General features: G+C 40.4%; 1 protein-coding gene across 4 annotated transcripts in view; it reads right to left on the reverse strand.

The window, feature by feature from the left end:
• Window positions 1-16670, reverse strand: part of grm8a (glutamate receptor, metabotropic 8a) — a 329262-nt gene that overhangs the window by 24659 nt on the left and 287933 nt on the right. For all 4 annotated transcript variants that reach the window (XM_051944844.1, XM_051944828.1, XM_051944847.1 and 1 more), the window contains 3 exons: window positions 15327-15473; window positions 11940-12361; window positions 10553-10919 (listed from right to left, as the gene is read on the reverse strand). In XM_051944844.1, the coding sequence (XP_051800804.1) occupies window positions 10553-10919; window positions 11940-12361; window positions 15327-15473 (936 nt within the window). The remainder of the gene's footprint in view (window positions 1-10552; window positions 10920-11939; window positions 12362-15326; window positions 15474-16670) is intronic.

The following is a 16670-nucleotide window of genomic DNA, read 5'->3' on the forward strand; positions in this document are numbered from 1 at the left end:
AAAATTTACAGCTTGGTTGTTATAATTTGAAATTTGGACGATCACTATGCAAACACCAAGCAATGCTCAGTGTTTTAGCTTGAGGCTAACGATAGCTAGCATGCATATATTTAAAAACGCTAATTAAAATCTCACCTCCACTACTTGCTGAAGAAAAGGCAACCCGTGTTGACCACATGTTCTCAGCCACTTTTTATGCAGCCTCATTCTGCTTTAATCTTTTCTCACTGCAAAATACGACGCGTTACAACCAGCTGTTGCTCCATAGCCTTCCTTTTGTTTATATCCGTTTCCCCATGAGATCATGTGAGGTGTGATTGCTCCCTCAGACGTGACAAAAAATCTTTTATTATCATCTTGTAATACGTGAATGCCTGAGATTAGAGGGGAGAATATCCAAGCGGTTTCTCCTTATGTGTGTCATCCAACGCAATTCCATAGTCTGTTTGAAAACTCCTCATTACCTGCGGGTAATGCATTTTGAAGCTTTGCTTAAAAAAAAAGCAAAATTCTAAAGTTTCTACACTTGCTTGAAATGGTTTTTGACGGTTTCAAAAGAGATTAATGGCACATGAAAACCCTTCTTTCATTGTCTTTGCCTCTGGATCACATAAAACTTGCAACTTTTCTTGAAGACTCTTCCACTTTTGTCACAGATGGCCCAAGCTTTTCGTCTTTCTCTTGGAGGTATATTTACCAGCTGGCAAACAACTAGCTTTGTTTCTGTCTGTCATAACGTTTTTCTGTTGTGTCACTATTTGATTACACTTCTGACCTGAATGTATTCACTCCAAAGCACTCAAAGGAAACATGTATTTTTCACATTTTCTTTTTTTTTCCTGCCACATTGCTTCAAACTGACTTGACAGCTATAATTTCTCTCTACAGCTACAAATGTAGACTACATTTGTCATGTCCAAACATTCTCAGAATCCAAATAAAATGTCAGATATTAGCATTAAATGTCTTCTGGAAGCAGAAGAACAGCTTTTCCTGCCCATGCACTCTCAGCCTAATTAATAAAGAAAGATCTTGCTCAAATATGTCGCTATGCAAGCCGCTGGTGTGCACATAAGGACTTAAAAACAAACATGAAAAACACGCCTGCTGTGAAAAAAGACACACACAGCCTATGGGTTTGCGAGCAGAAGCAGAATGGATGCTTCGCTCTCTGTTGGAGGCAGGAAGATAACAAGTTGACCATATTTAAGATATCAGGAGGACAGGAGAGGCGGCTCACAGGGGAGACACAAAGAAGGCAACACAGGCAAGAGAAACCACAGAACAGAAAGATGGCCTTCTGTCCATAGCATCAGGCAGAGAAATGATGAGGCTCACACAGGCCGAGATAGCTGGAGAGAGGATGTACCCCGTGGTTAGGGCTTTCCAACAAGCCGAGAGAGGCACACATCCACAGCCACACAGCACACACGCAATCTTTCACATTTCTGCAGGGTGCGGCAGAAGCTGTTTGGAGCCGGCATCCTCTGCATGGTAGCGCAACCTATTTCAAAACAATACTTCCCCGGTTGGTGATGGTTGAGGATCCCTCTCTCCCTTTTCTTTCATGATTCATCTCTCGCATTCTTATTCTGCGTCTCACTGTCTCCCTGTGTGTTCCCACCTCTCATTGTACCTTTCAATTGTTATCTCTCACTCTCTCTCTTTGTGTTTTTGCCTTTTTTCTTCTTCTTCTCTGTCTCTGCCCACAGTGACTCAGAGCCACGTTGAATATTCAGAGAAGTAGTGAGGGACAGGGGGTGAGTAATGGGGAGAAATGAAAGGCCACGGCTTCAGACAGGGAGGGGAACAAAGAAGAAATATGGCTGTAGGAGCATATGAGATACAAATGTAGGTGCATGAGAGGGAAATATACATTAGGGAATGAATGGATGAGGTAAGAAAAGCAGGGTGTGGCAGAATCCCATCAGTAAATGAACTACAATCAGCAATTCTGATCATAAATACACAGTACTGAGAGAGTAAACCTTCATGTATCATGAAGTAAAATAGCAGATGGTTCATTGTTCTTTTGTCATTTTGGATCTCATTTTTGTAGTATTTTGTCTCTTGTTTTTGTCATTTTGTTTCTCGTTTTTGTTGTTTTGTGGCCCCTGAACTAAAATGAGTTTGAAACTCCTTGTTTAGTATCTTCAAGTTATACTTAAATGAATGACTGAAAGTGCTCACAACACTGGCAGGAAAGGGTAAAGAAGTCACAGGACGAACATAAAAATAACAACAAGGCTATTTACAGTCAGTGCACGAGGCCATCTTGTACATGATAAATTTTTTTGATTTATGATTTGTCTAGATTTTATCTGTCCAGACACACAAAATCGCATCAAACAAGGCGCTGGCATAAATCTGGGAAGGATTTGGGTTTCTGTGTCTGGGTCAAGGGCATTTTGACATGAGAGCAAGAGTAGCAGAGGTGAAAGCGCCAATTCATGAAAAACCTGTTTTACCCGCCGACCGAAGACAACCAGTGCCCACCGAGATATCTCCATGACAAATGAGCAAATTCTATTTGCTATTGAAAAGCCTGGAAAGATTCTTTTGCCGAGGCATACGTTTAAAATGTGCCCAAAGAGGCGCGTTCTGCCACAGCTGCTCTGAAAAGAAGCACTGAAGCAAACCTGGTGAAGTCAGACTGAATAGAGCCTATAATCATACAGCAGCCACTGAACATTTCCTCACATAGTGTGCAAGTCGCTGTTTCAACAGAGGCCTTATAACTACTTCAGAGAAACCGTTGACACCAAAATTCTACAAACATGACCACACCTATTTTTTCACGGTACCAGTCATACTGCAGCTATGGGTCACATTTGGAACAAACTGGGAAGACACCTCAAACTTTTCAAGCATTTCAAAGACAGACATCTGGATCTGCAGGCAGAATTCAATGAGGAAGAGTTTGAGTTATGACCTTATTTCAACAACACCTCTTCACAATGTTCACTGGAATGTTACGGTTGCCGTTTGTGAACTGTGACAGCTCCATCTGCTGCAGCAACGTTCCACACACAGCAGTCCCTGAAAGCAGAATCAACTGTAAGCTCCTGGGTTATCATTTATTCATAAATTAATCATCTGTTAATGATCTATTCACGGTCAATTGCTTCTGTATTTACTCATTTTTCAGTGAAACAATATGTGTGTTTTGGGTTACAGACTGCTGGGGTGGAACTAGAGACTTGAAGCTCTTTTGAGGAATGGAGTTTCAGTCTGTAAAGGCTGCTTGGTGAACATAAGGAATGTGATATTAGGATTTATGATCTGGACAAGAAAGCTCCAGCTCCTTTCGGAGGATGGCTTTTATTCTGTCATAGGCTTTTTGTCTTTGTAAAGATGGACTCAGCATTTCTTACATTTTCTAGAAACTTATTATAGGAGCCAGTGGGAAAGAGTTTTGTATTTTTCTATCCTCATTGCAATCGAGTACATTGACCAATGACCCAGCAAAGTGTGTCTGATTTTTTGAAGAGCTATAGCAGTTTTTCTACAACAAAGGCTAATGTTAGCTTGTTTAGGCAAACAGAGCAATAGCTCATAATTTAAGCTAGCTAATAATGCTAGTATGGCACCAACATTACCACTGAGCATGCCTGTGTTAGCACACTGTGTGCAGCAGCTTTTGTGGATTTCCAAATGACCTTTTCTCAACATCAGCATGAGGATGTCAAGCAGGAAGGACAGTCACGAAGTAAACCAACACACAGCCAAACCTGACAAAAAAACTCACATGAAAGCGCTCACAAAGGAACTGGATGAGTGAGTTTTATAACACAGTATTGTTTGCTTTCAGTACCTGAAGGCTACATCTGACTGATTTTTAGAATGGTGATTTTTTTCAAAACATTTATTACAGCTTGTCTATTCATCATTTGGATAGATATTTTTCATGTATCAGGCAGCTGCATGGGCACTGCAGTAGAAATGCTAACGCTACCATGATAAAGGTTTTATTTGTGAACACAATACTGTTTCAAATAAAATACCTTTTTTTCTTTCTTTGACAGAGTTGATGTTGAAATGCATTCATTTTAGTGCTTAATTTGTCGTTTGTCTCATGTTTTTGTTGTTTTGTGTTTCGTTTTTGTCTTACTTGTGCTTTTTGACTTATTTTTGTCATGTTGTGTTTTGCTTTATGTGTTTTGTGTATTGTTTGTGTTGTTTTGTGGGGGGGGGTTGCCTCGCTTGTGTTATTTCTCTATGTTTTTTTGTCATTTTGTTTCTTGCTTTTGTCATTTTTGGTCTCATTTGTGTCATTTATGCAATTTTTTGTCTCGTTTTTGTTTTGTTTCATGTCGTTTGTCCCTTTTTTGTCCCTCGTTTTTGTCATTTTGTGTCTCATTTTTGTAAAATTTAGTTTTGTTCGTTTTTTTTTTGTATGACTATTGTCGTTTTGATGATGAAGTAAAATACAATATCATTCAGTTCCAGATACCTGTGATTGAACTGTTTTGTTCCTTTATAGACGCACTGTGATCTGTAAGTAGTAATGAGTAAATTATAAACTGAGACATAACGTTGCTGACGTTCATTTTACTGCTTAGTTAAAAGAATAGGTGGATATCAGCGGTATTGGTACCAGTTTATGACACCAGAAATGTGGTACCTAATTACTAGCGTCATGGCATCCCCGACACCACATTCAGTGCCATTAAGAAAGAAGAAACTGCTGGGATGTTTTTCAAGTCGCTGCACATTTCATACATGTCAGCATTTCAGAGAAGGTAGAAGACCAAAACAACGCTCTACGGATGCTCAAGAACTGATTTTCAGCAGCAACATAGCCGAGTAATTGTATGCAAAGGCATTCAGCTGTTTTTAATTCTCACATGAAGCTACTACAAATACTGAAGAATGATTAGAGAGCGTATGATGGATGACAAAGCTAATCATAATGTGAGTCATGCTGTCATCTAACCTCTAACTAACTTCAGTGTAGCCTTGCCCCCCCTCTGCTCTCTCAGAAAGCAAACCTCTGCCCTTGGTGGAGCTCTCCTCATTAAAGCCCCATCAGCAAGTCACATCATTACCTGTTTACTCCTCTCACTCCTCCCTCTCTTCTGCTCTCTCTGTTAGCCAGCCAGCTGCCACACACTCCGGAGGATATTCCAATTACAAACAACATGCAGACACACACAAATGTGCACCGGCTGATATTCCAATTAAATACAACGCATCCAATGAACATAAATACACGTGGATGGCTGCTGGACATTCTAATTAGCGGTGCAAACATGGCGTGGACGCTCATTCGGTACGACAGGACGTTCGCACATGTCGGATAACATGTAGACACGCATGCATGCACACACAGGTTTAACCTTGTGAAGTCATGAGACACACACACAGATAACCTCTGCAGCCACTAGTTTGCATAAATACACTGTGGTGGTGTTATGACACATCAGCACCATTTAAAAGGTCACAAAACAATATAGTTATTAGGTGGCACTACCAAAGGAGTTTACTCTGTCATTCCCGGCTTACAGCAGTCATAACTAAGGATAGATTGATTATCAGGCTGGATGATAGGCTGATATTTGGCATTGTTTTCATTTTTGACTGATAAATTAAATGTTCTACTTCAGATCTCATGTAGCCTCCTCTCTCTGTCTGTAGTCACTCTATGGTCCAAGAAATGTCTCTCAGTCTAACACTGAACAAGAAATGCAAGCCGTCACCACAAAACAGGAAATTAGCTGCTCTCACAGTAGCTAAGGCTATGTTAACAGCTAGTGGCTAAGTTAGAAGGTAGCCACAGAATGGCTGAAACAGTCTTGAGAACAATAATCAATAATGCTTTAAGATATGGACTTTAGTGGGAAATAAAAGCGTCAATCAATCCTGTAAACAGAGGAGAGTATCCCAATTTAATCACTCCTATTTCTATTGTACATATTCAGTTACAGTCACCCTTATTAATGAAGAAGCTTAGTTATGAATGACAGGCTTGCTGCTATTACATGCTGCTAAAACACTACATTAAATATTTAATGGCTCCAAATATCAGTTATCGACTATCCCGACCACCAATGTTCAGCCTTAGCCCTTAAAAACCAATATCACTCCAACAGTAGTCATAACATGACCTGTCTGAAAAAAAATAACAAAAATAAAACACTGACTGGATGAAGTTTCTGCCTGAGAAAAGCGAGCAAGCAACATTCTCCCTTCTAGTTATAACTTTAACAGCCGTCAGATTGTATCGTGTGATTGTGGAGAAATAAAACAGGCCATTGCAGGGATACAAAACTCACTGTCTCCCTTAAAACTTCCTGCATCAATAACAACTCCAAAACTCGCCAGCTTCTTGCAGAAAAAGGAAATGAAAGTGAGCATGGGAGAAGCTATGAAACATCCAGCAGGAGTATGATTTCCCTGATGTGTGATTAGACGGGATCACTTTGATGTCAGCTTTTTGCCATGCGACAGAGGCTGGCACCCGCCTTGAAAGGGAAATGGGCTCAGACACTGGGAAAAGGGAGGAATGAAAATTGCCTGACAGACACTCCAAAATAGGGAGAGATTATAAGAGTCGACTCATTTTTATTGAGTTAGAGGCAGGGAAAGTGTGAAGATATGGTGTAGGGATTGTATGTAGAGGAGAATGACACAGCGGGATGGAATAATGACACTGGAGCTCGTGTTGATGGCTATCTCAAGGTCCTACACTGATGTCTTGTCAAAAACACACAAAAACATGCGCATGACTTATAAGATTCTGCTTTTAGCAATACATCAGCTTGAATAAGACATTTTATGCATGTTTCAGAAACTATTTCAGGTTCATAACGTGCCATAAATCTATAAAGTGTATGTGCATATCACATCTGACACCAGCCAACTGTGCCAATGTATTCGTTTACTCCTTATCTGTCTACAGTTATGTGCGCATTCACTTCATACAAAGGAGTACGTGTATAGCATCGCAATATACAAACTGTGGCATCTGCAATCGAAGGCTCACCATGAATCTCAATGAGCGAATGAAGTGTTTTACTGTTAAAGCCAGAATAGTCACACTATCAAGAAATGGAATCAATAAGCTGCTTTAGCTCCAGTAAACATGACGGCTCGCTATGTGTGTGTTTTTATGGATCGGATTAGCGCTGGTGTTTGTGTCCACACCTCCTGAACTGATAAGGTGAAAGGACACCTCAGAGGTTGTACACTATCACTCAATCTCTAACATGCCTGTTCACCATTTCAGTGCAGCGGTTACCAACATATATATACATATATATATATATGTACATATACATACATATATATATATATATATATATATATATATATATATATATATATATATATATATATATTGGCTTAAAGCCTGTAAAGATCAAGTGAGAGCTCTTTTTAACCCATCACCACAAGCTATGGCCTCAGTGTGGCTGTAAGAAATGAGCATCTAAAACTGTCAGGTGAATTTAGATTGAATTTAGATTTACTTGAGGGATTTATCACTTATGAAACCAAACCATTCAGTGTTTTGTGATTCTGAAGATTTGAAATTGGAAATGTTACATGTCTATATGTGCATATTGGTGTGTAAAACATAGTAGATAACTGTACGGAAAAGATAGACAAAGTAAAACATGCAAAAAATGCAATATTCTGATGACCCACAATGAAAACATATCAATTATTGGATACACCTTGGATGTAAGGCTGCGCAAATGCACACACAACTCTTGTGATTACTTTTCATTCACATCAAACAACCATCAGAAATTAACTGCAGGTAGGCGGGATCAGTTCTACTGTACAACCCTCTAAAAGCCGGGATCATGGCATCGATCCAGTCAATCAGCCAGACAGAAAATCCTCTTGTACTCATGAGGGATTGTCAGGAGATCTTAAGACTCTGAGGCAATAGAATGGATCAGTGTTTCCGCTACATACATTACTGCTGCCGCTGCTGCAGAATTCTATGAAATGTCATGAAGTTTCAATTACACGACTCCGCAGAGGGTTATTAATTTGAAAGATTGGATAAAGAAAGAGAAGACATGTAGCAAAGACAAGAGGAAGAGCAAAAAAGTAAGAGTAAAAGGTAGATTTAGCTAGCAACATCGACAATCTCAGTGAAATATAGCAACTAACTTCAGTGAGATATGGGCGACCCAATAGCTGAGTGTTTAAGGTTCATACCAGGTGAGTGCAAATTAAATAAAGCACCCAGATAGCAAACTATGGGTGAATCAATGTTGAATCTATGTTGAGACCTAACGTAGAAATTATACAGGAAGTGCAAGGTTGATAAAATGTTGAGTCAATGTTTGCTTACATAGATTACATGTTTGCAAACATAGATTCAACATTAATTAAACATTGACCTGTCAAACATTTTAATTAAACCAAAATACAGTGTAGATTCAATGGCATCTTTTAAACACAAACTTCAATGTTGACAAAATGTTGTTGAATCAACGTTGATCCAACCATCAGTCTTCAACCGTAACCAAAATTCAACCTTCTTAACCCTAATTCAACATTGATTTAACATCTTTTGCTATCTGGGTAAAGTGTGATTTACGGTTGAAAAGCAAACGTTGACTCAACATTTTATCAACCTTGCGCTTTCTGTATAATTTCTACGTTAGGTCTCAACATAGATTCAACATTGATTCACCCATAGTTTGCTATCTGGGCAGTGACTTCAGGTTCAGTTTAGACTCCATATTCCTCGTTTATCTTCACTACTGTCTACTAAAAACACTAAAATGAAAAAATGTGCCCTTTTAAAAAAATATCAACAATCTTTGTAAGAGCTCAATGTTCAGACAATTTTGCTAAACTATTTCAACAAAAAAATAAGGATGTCTAATGTAGACTAAGACCATATCTAACTACAAGGTTCTGGTTTTAACCCTAGGATATGTTAATGTTCTTCTTGGTTACTTGATCAAACATCTATGATATGAGACAATTATCTAACTAAGTAGACAGTAGTGGAGACTAGTGAAGCAAGAAAAAGGGCAAAAGAAGGGGAGAGCATGGGAAAAGAGAAAAGAAAGGGCCCTAAATGAGTAGACAAAACAAAGTTGCCCCAATGGCTCTACCACACTGATCATGCCGAGTATTCAGCTTTACACCACATCAGGCAGTTCAGAGCATTTCTATGCATACTCGTGTTAACAAATACCCATAATTTTGCTTTAATCTATCCTTTTTTTCCATTATTTTTAATTACCCTATTGATATTCATGCCTCTACTGCTCAGGTACAACATAATTCATTCCCCCCTGCTGCTGAAAAATATCTTTGAGGAAACACTGCAGCTACAATTGTAAAACACATTTGTCCCTCAGCAGCAGGAAACGCAGTTCTGATCTCCAAGAGAGTTTGCAGGGAGGGAGTGATGTTGCTACACCAATACATGCAAATGACTCATCAACTGCACAATCACTTCCCATCTGCTAGGGAATTCTTATGTTATTAAAGACATCCCCCAAAAACATAGCGCATTTCCGAAAATCCTCGAAATCCACTGAAACTGACTATGGACGCACAAATACACACACAACCAACAAACCAAACCAAACCACCTACACTGACTCAGCCTGTTGTTATCTTCCCTGTAGACTGTGGTGTCCCAAGGAAACTGCTTTAAATCCCAAACAGGTCAAACAGCAGGTAAGCCAACAGACAAACAAGCAGACACACACACACACACACACACTATGGCCTCTTCCTCTTTGCAGAAATCCTTGGACATGATGGAGCTGATGTACAGACATATGAAGAGTTCATTTTGCAAAAACAAATAATTCCGTTTTGATAAATTGTCAGAAAACCTTATATTTTATTGTTTACTGGTATAATATCAATCAAACTGAAGATTTGACTCAGTAGAAAAAAACATGACAAAATACAAAATAAATAAATTATTAGTGTTATTATTATTATTATTATCTAAAGTAAGCAATAAAAATGAGTTTCCTGAAAATTTATAAAACCAAGTTACCTGTTTTGGCAAATGAACTCTTCATATAATACACTGCCTGGCCAAAAAAAAAAAAAAAAAAAGGTCGCCACTTGGATGTAACTAAGCAAATAGGTAATTAATTAATGGAGTTGTTCGTCCTTGATGACATGTTCCAAGATGATGATGCCAGGATTCATGGGGCTCACTTTGAGAATGAGTGGATCAGGGAGCATGAGACTTCATTTTCACACATGGATTGTCCTCCACAGAGTCCAGACCTCAGCCCCACAGTGAATCTTTGGAATGTTATGGAGAAGACTTTGTGCAGCGGTCAATATAAGATCTTGGTGGAAATTTAGTGCAACTCTGGACAGAAATAAATGCTGTGACATTGCAGAAGCTTATCAAAACAATGCCACAGGTAATGTGTGCCATACTAAAACTAAAGGTAGTCCAACATTTTAGTGTGCCATTTTTTAATTATTATTTTTTTGGACGGGCAGTGTGTATCCCAACACTCTTTGTAGACCATATTTTCCAAAGAAAACAGGTCTGGCATGCAGTTAAGGCAAGCTTCACAAGAAACCTTCCCCACATGCTCACCCTTTCTGCCGACTGCGACGTGCCAAAGAAGATGGGTATGAACGCCAGCCAGATGATGCAGGTGGTGTACATGGTAAATCCGATGGGCTTGGCTTCGTTGAAGGTTTCAGGCACTCCTCGTGTCTTGATGGCGTAAACCGTGCACGTCACCATCAGCAGGATGGAGTAACCCAGGGAGCAGATAAGGGACAGGTCCGAGATGTCGCATTTGAGGACTCCACGCGCCGACATGGGGTCCTGGGTCCGCTGCTCGCCGTAGTCCACGACGGTGTGGGGAGGGTCCACGGCGAACCAGACAAAGACACCCAACAGCTGAACGGAGATCAGGGAGAAGGTGATGACGAGCTGAGAGGCAGGAGAGATGAACCTGCGAAGGAGAGGATTATTGAATTGATATAAAGAAGTGGTATAGAAAAGTAAAAAAAAAATAAAAAATGAAGCAACTAATGCTGTGAGTATTGCTATTACATTAGAGCATCTTAATGTGTAATATAATTTTCTTTGGCTAATAAGGTCTATAAAACACTTTCAAAAACAGTCAAAAATCTTAGTCCATGCAACTGTAAACAAAGAAGCTTTTCATGGTATCTAAAAAGTTGATAAAGTCTCCCACTCAACAGCAGAAGCATATCAGCTCTTATAAATGCAGCCACACACTCCAACAAACCCACACAAAGAGGAAGAGGAGATCAAGAAAAAAGGCAATAAGGATTTCTGAAGTAAGAAAGAAAGTTAGAGGCAGGGAGAAGCAGTTGTAGTACAATAGCACAGAAAAGAGGAAATATGATGATTATCTAGAATGCCAGAGAGATAAAAAAGAAGAAAAAGAAAATAAAACTGGGGACACATAATAATATCCAAAAACAAACGCTGTAATTTTATTCACATCCTTGTGAAGAAACAACCTGTTTCTCCAAGGTCCCAGGTTCAAAGGATGCTAAATGTCCGACTACCTGGAGGCACAACACACCCTGGAACAGCTACAGTATCATTTCTGTGAAAAATGTTTCGCTGGATAGTGCTGAATGAAAATACAGCTGACCATCTGGGTAGCACCAACATGAACCGGAGCCCGAGTAAATCCTGCATTAACATTTTAGCCTCTTAGTTGATTCTCTCTCCCAGAGTCACTCACACTGAGAGCAAACAGTGCAATAGGTGAGTGTGAGTTCATGACTCCAATGAATAATGTATGAAAAATAAATGATGGATAATGATTGCAAGCAGCTTAATAAGGAGGAAGTGGAGGTTAAATGTTTGTGTAGCTACACTATGCACGCTAATAGCAACATTAAGTGTCACTACACCCATCAAAATCCACATAGACTGAACATACATGCGCACAAAGCCAAACGTGTACGAATAATGATAGCACCCGGTGTTGTACCTGGGTGCTGTTACAGACTTCTTCCCTTGTTCAAAGATGCGATGTATCCTGTTGGTCTTGGTGAGCAGAGCAGCATAGCTGAAACACATCCCCAGGCCTAAGAAAATCCGTCTGAACGAACAAACGCCCACATCCGGTGTTGCGATCATCAGGAAGGTGATGGCGTAGCACAGGAAGATTCCCGTTAGCAGTACGTAGCTCATTTCCCGTCCAGACGCCCGTACGATGGGCGTGTCGTTGTACCGGACAAACGTGACGATCACGAAAGAGGTGGCGATGATGCCCAGCATGGAGATGAAGACGGGGAAGATGGCCCAGGGGGAGTGCCACTCCAGTTTGATGATGGGGATGGGAACACAACCGGTCCGGTTGGAATCGGGTCGCATCTCATATGGACACAGCTCACAGGTGAACTCTGAAGCCTAGAGGGAGAGAGAGTTTGGATAATGAGGAATGAATGCTTAAAAGAAAGGCATAAATGGGACATTGCTATGCTGATTAATCAGAGCAGACATTAGAAATATGTCTGTGTAGATTCTCTGTCATCCAGGTCACGATAATCCTCAGAGCTTTAGTAGAAGACAACTAGGCTTTTCTGCTTGTTCTTGAAATGTTTCCCTCTTATCCAAGAGGTTTCTTCGGTTCTAACAGATTTTTAGGGAGTCTGAGGTACATACTCTTATACTCTGTACTCAAGGTGTGAATGGTGGTGAAGCTGTCAAAGGAGGGATCTCAAGACTGTGCTACAAATACCTGATAAGTGGCACTGAAAACCTCATTCTCTGCTAGACCATGGCATAGCCAGCTCTAAACAGAGGAGGAGGTCTATGGCACCACTCAGGTACTTATCAGATAGTCTTGAGATCCCTACTCAAGTCAGTTTCACCACCATTATTACCTAAAGTCATCTGCCACTTTGCCGTTTCATTCACACCTCAAGGCATGTAGGGCTTGGGTTGTTTCTGAGTCAGTAATGAGACTTTCGGATGATGCCCTATTCCTAGAACTCCAAGAATAAAAAGAGAAGTCCAGTTGAGGATATTTTTAAAATAATAAGAGGTTATATGAATGTTAGATGGAAAACCTTTTGGCCTTATATGGAGCCAATTCCTTCTTTGTCATAAAATCCATTTAAGTCTCTGAACTATGAACTCGAACTGCACTGGTCATAGAGAGCTGTTGAAACTCATTTTTAACCAATAGGAGCTGTCAATGTTTTAATTAGTGCTTTTGGCCTGAACCCTTTAAGGATTACTAATTATTAGCCATCCTTTTCATAGCTGGAAAATTGAACACTAAAAGAAAAACAAGTCAAGTCAAATCTAGCATCGGGCCTGGACCGGTAAAGACAAATGTGAGTAGACCAACCGGAGTCTCTTTTGGTCCACAGTTACTACAATCAAAGAACAACTGAATCTATGTAAAGCTCTCACATAGATGCAACTACATTTTAATCTTCCACTCTTTCAGTTGAAAAAAACAAACAAACAAAAAAAAAATCAACAACTTAGCACCTAGCAGGAGGTTGAAGATAATCTCTGTTGACTACCTCTGTGAAGGTACTGATTAAGGAGAACAATATTTTTGCTCTAGTCGGACATTTGTTTTTGCAATCCTACTTTGCACTGTGCTACAATCTCAAACCTACAGTTGTGTGCATTTTACAGCAAATGCATGTATCTGTAAAATGACTATCGACTGCTCACTCTGACAAGCATAAACAGCTGCTGTAATGACGGATATTTGCTTGGTCCTTTATTGCTTCCTGAGTGAGGAAACTCTCTGCACATCCACTTGCTCACTCATGGATTTTTCTAATTTAACATGAAGGATGATGGGCTGCCAAATTGTCCCCGACTATGATATAATTAACATGGGGGATGTATCTTTATAATGTGCGATCAGACCCCTTCCCTCACCTCAAATTACGCCATTCTATTTGCTTTAATAGCATCTGTGGGGTCCTTCCTGCATATATAAATGTAAAATGGGCCACCTAAGTGCCTCAGATTTTTTTTTGTGATTGCCTGAAATGAATTGAAACAAAAAACAAAAACAAAACAGATTAGAACTCTGCTGTGGCGCAAGAGCAAGCAGACAACAGCTGTGCGAAAGCAGATGCAACCATGTTTGCAGTCTCTGCTACTACAAACAGGTCTCACAGCAGATTCATTGGTAAAGCCTTTTGACAAATGAGATTTTATTTGTGGAACAGGTGCAGGGAGTTCAACGAAGGTTAGATGTTTCGGTCAAAATCTGCATTTTTAGTGCTTTTTGTTTTGACAGGAGTGGACTGGTTGGCTTTTGGAGGCTTTCCCAGCTTTTAAAACACAAACAATGAAGGTCATATAAAGTCAGGGGATTCCCTTTTGTGTGTGACTCTGCAGAAACCAGCTGAACAGAAATTGGAAGCTACAGTGATAAAGCATTGATGCGAAAAAAAACAACTTTTTTTTCCCTCTCAACAAAATCCTGCTGCCTTTGATCGTCACCCTGGCAGTTTCTTTTTTCTTCTGTATACTTTGAAAAGCAGTTTCAGCTGTTCATGATTTGTAGAAAGTCTCCAGTATCAAGTTAGGATGAAGAAGCCAAAACAAAATAAAAGTCAATTCTCTTCTATTTAGCTAAGTCCTGTTGCTTGGTTGTATTTATGCATGCAAAGCTTCACAGCATAATAATGCACTGAATACTATGGATTCAACATAGGTTTAGTTTCATGTCATTTGCTGTGTGAGTCTTGATGCTTAAAGGGGAACTTCCGTTTTTTTCAACCTGGGGTCTGTTTTCATTTGTCATTTCATACATGTGAGTGATGGAGAAATGAATTTTCGACATAGCTCCAGTATTTAACCAGGCAGGCAGCTTAGCAGCTCAGCTAGCAGCTCAGCTAGCGAAAAGTATGGGGCAGCTGGCCCCCCCGCATCAAAGTCTGCCCTAACGTGCTTTCTTCCCCACACTGACCGGCTCGGATAGTCTCAATGAGTGTCCCACAACATACTAGAGATGAGAAGTGAACGAAAACCTCCACATTACCTGGCGATCGCTCTTTGTTGTGGTCTGTATCCAAATCTCATGACGCTAGAAAGCAAATCTCGTTCCAAAATCGCGCAAGAGCTCGCCCCAAAACTGGTGTTTTGGCGTGGTGTTTTGGCGCAAGCTCTCGCGATTTTGGAACGAGATTTGCTTTCTAGCGTCATGAGATTTGGATACAGACCACAACAAAGAGCGATCGCCAGGTAATGTGGAGGTTTTCGTTCTGGCTAAATACTGGAGCTATGTCGAAAATTCATTTCTTCATCACTCACATGTATGAAATGACATATGAAAACAGACCCCAGGTTGAAAAAAACGAAGTTCCCCTTTAAGATGTCTTCCTCAGAGATCTACCTGATAGTGGTATCCCTCACAGCGTTCGCAGTGCCAGCAGCACGGCACACCTTTCACCACTTTCTTCCTTTCGCCTGCACGGCATGGGATGCTGCATACGGACGCTGGGAGAGAAGGGTCCCCCGTCCTCCAACGCATGGCCTCCACCTGAGAGGGAAAGATGGCACCGGGAATTATTTGCGTGTTTAAACGGTAAAGCAAAACTTCCAATCTTCTCTCAGGGTATAATGCAGCGTAAAGATTGGTGGCCATCTGCTGGAGCTGACATTACTGTGTGTTAACAGTCCTTTTAACGCTCGGTTTTCTCTGTACCTGCAGAAAGCGCGTCTTCAGGGCATCTTGGAGAGCAATTAGCACAAGCGGATCCTCTGATCGTTTTCCTGACTGCTGCCAGGCACAAAACTAACACCAGCTAGTCTGGAAGCCAGCAATCAGACCATAATCAGATCTGGCACAAATAGGCCATCTGTATTGCCTTCTCTGTGTGTGTGTGTGTGTGTGTGTGTGTGTGTGTGTGTGTGTGTGTGTGTGTGTGTGTGTGTGTGTGTGTGTGTGTGTGTGTGTGTGTGTGTGTGCATGCTCTTCCATGTGTGTGTATTTTGTTTGTGTTTTTGTCACGCTGGTAGTACAGTGAATCTGAGCTTTCCTTATGCCTGCTATGCGTGAGTGTGCGTTCCAGTTTGTAGCTATGTGTGCTAGTGTTTGTAATAAAGTCCGTCATTACACCAATTCCCCCGAGGTTTATCTGTTGCCGATGGTGCTGAATAAAATGGAGCATTACTGTTTTAAAACAGCCGCAGAAGTACCAGTCCAACAAAAACTAGTTAGGAGGAAAAAAACTCATCAGGGACTGAGAAAGTGGACTTGATTGGATCACTGACACACAAACAGAAGCGCATTCACACCGAATTTGAGCTCCGTTATTGGGTTACTCGCTGTTCATGACTTAATGCCGCAAATATATCCATAAGGGGAAACTTGCAAACTGTTATTGTTGTGTGCTGCTTTTTCCACTGTTTATTGAGTATTTTTCCCTCATTATTTATTCATGGATTCACTTTAGTCTTTGCATACACACACAGCCAAATACGCACCTTGTTTTGTAAGAAACCCCATGAATTATGCACTGCTGAAATAAACACAGGCCTGGTCATGAGCCTCTATTTTATTAACGGCATAAGTGACACAGTAATAGCAAAAGTGTAAGATTCTGCATAAAGAGCAGCTTGCAGGGTGAATGTTCCACTAAATTTGTATTTAAAAATTCTTGGAAATGATTGTTTAGAAGTTTTTTTGTGATATAAAGGCAGAAATATGGATGAGGGTGTGTTTTTTCTGTAATTA

Source organism: Acanthochromis polyacanthus, chromosome 1 (assembly GCF_021347895.1).
Source record: "Acanthochromis polyacanthus isolate Apoly-LR-REF ecotype Palm Island chromosome 1, KAUST_Apoly_ChrSc, whole genome shotgun sequence".
Classification (NCBI taxonomy): Eukaryota; Metazoa; Chordata; class Actinopteri; family Pomacentridae; genus Acanthochromis; species Acanthochromis polyacanthus.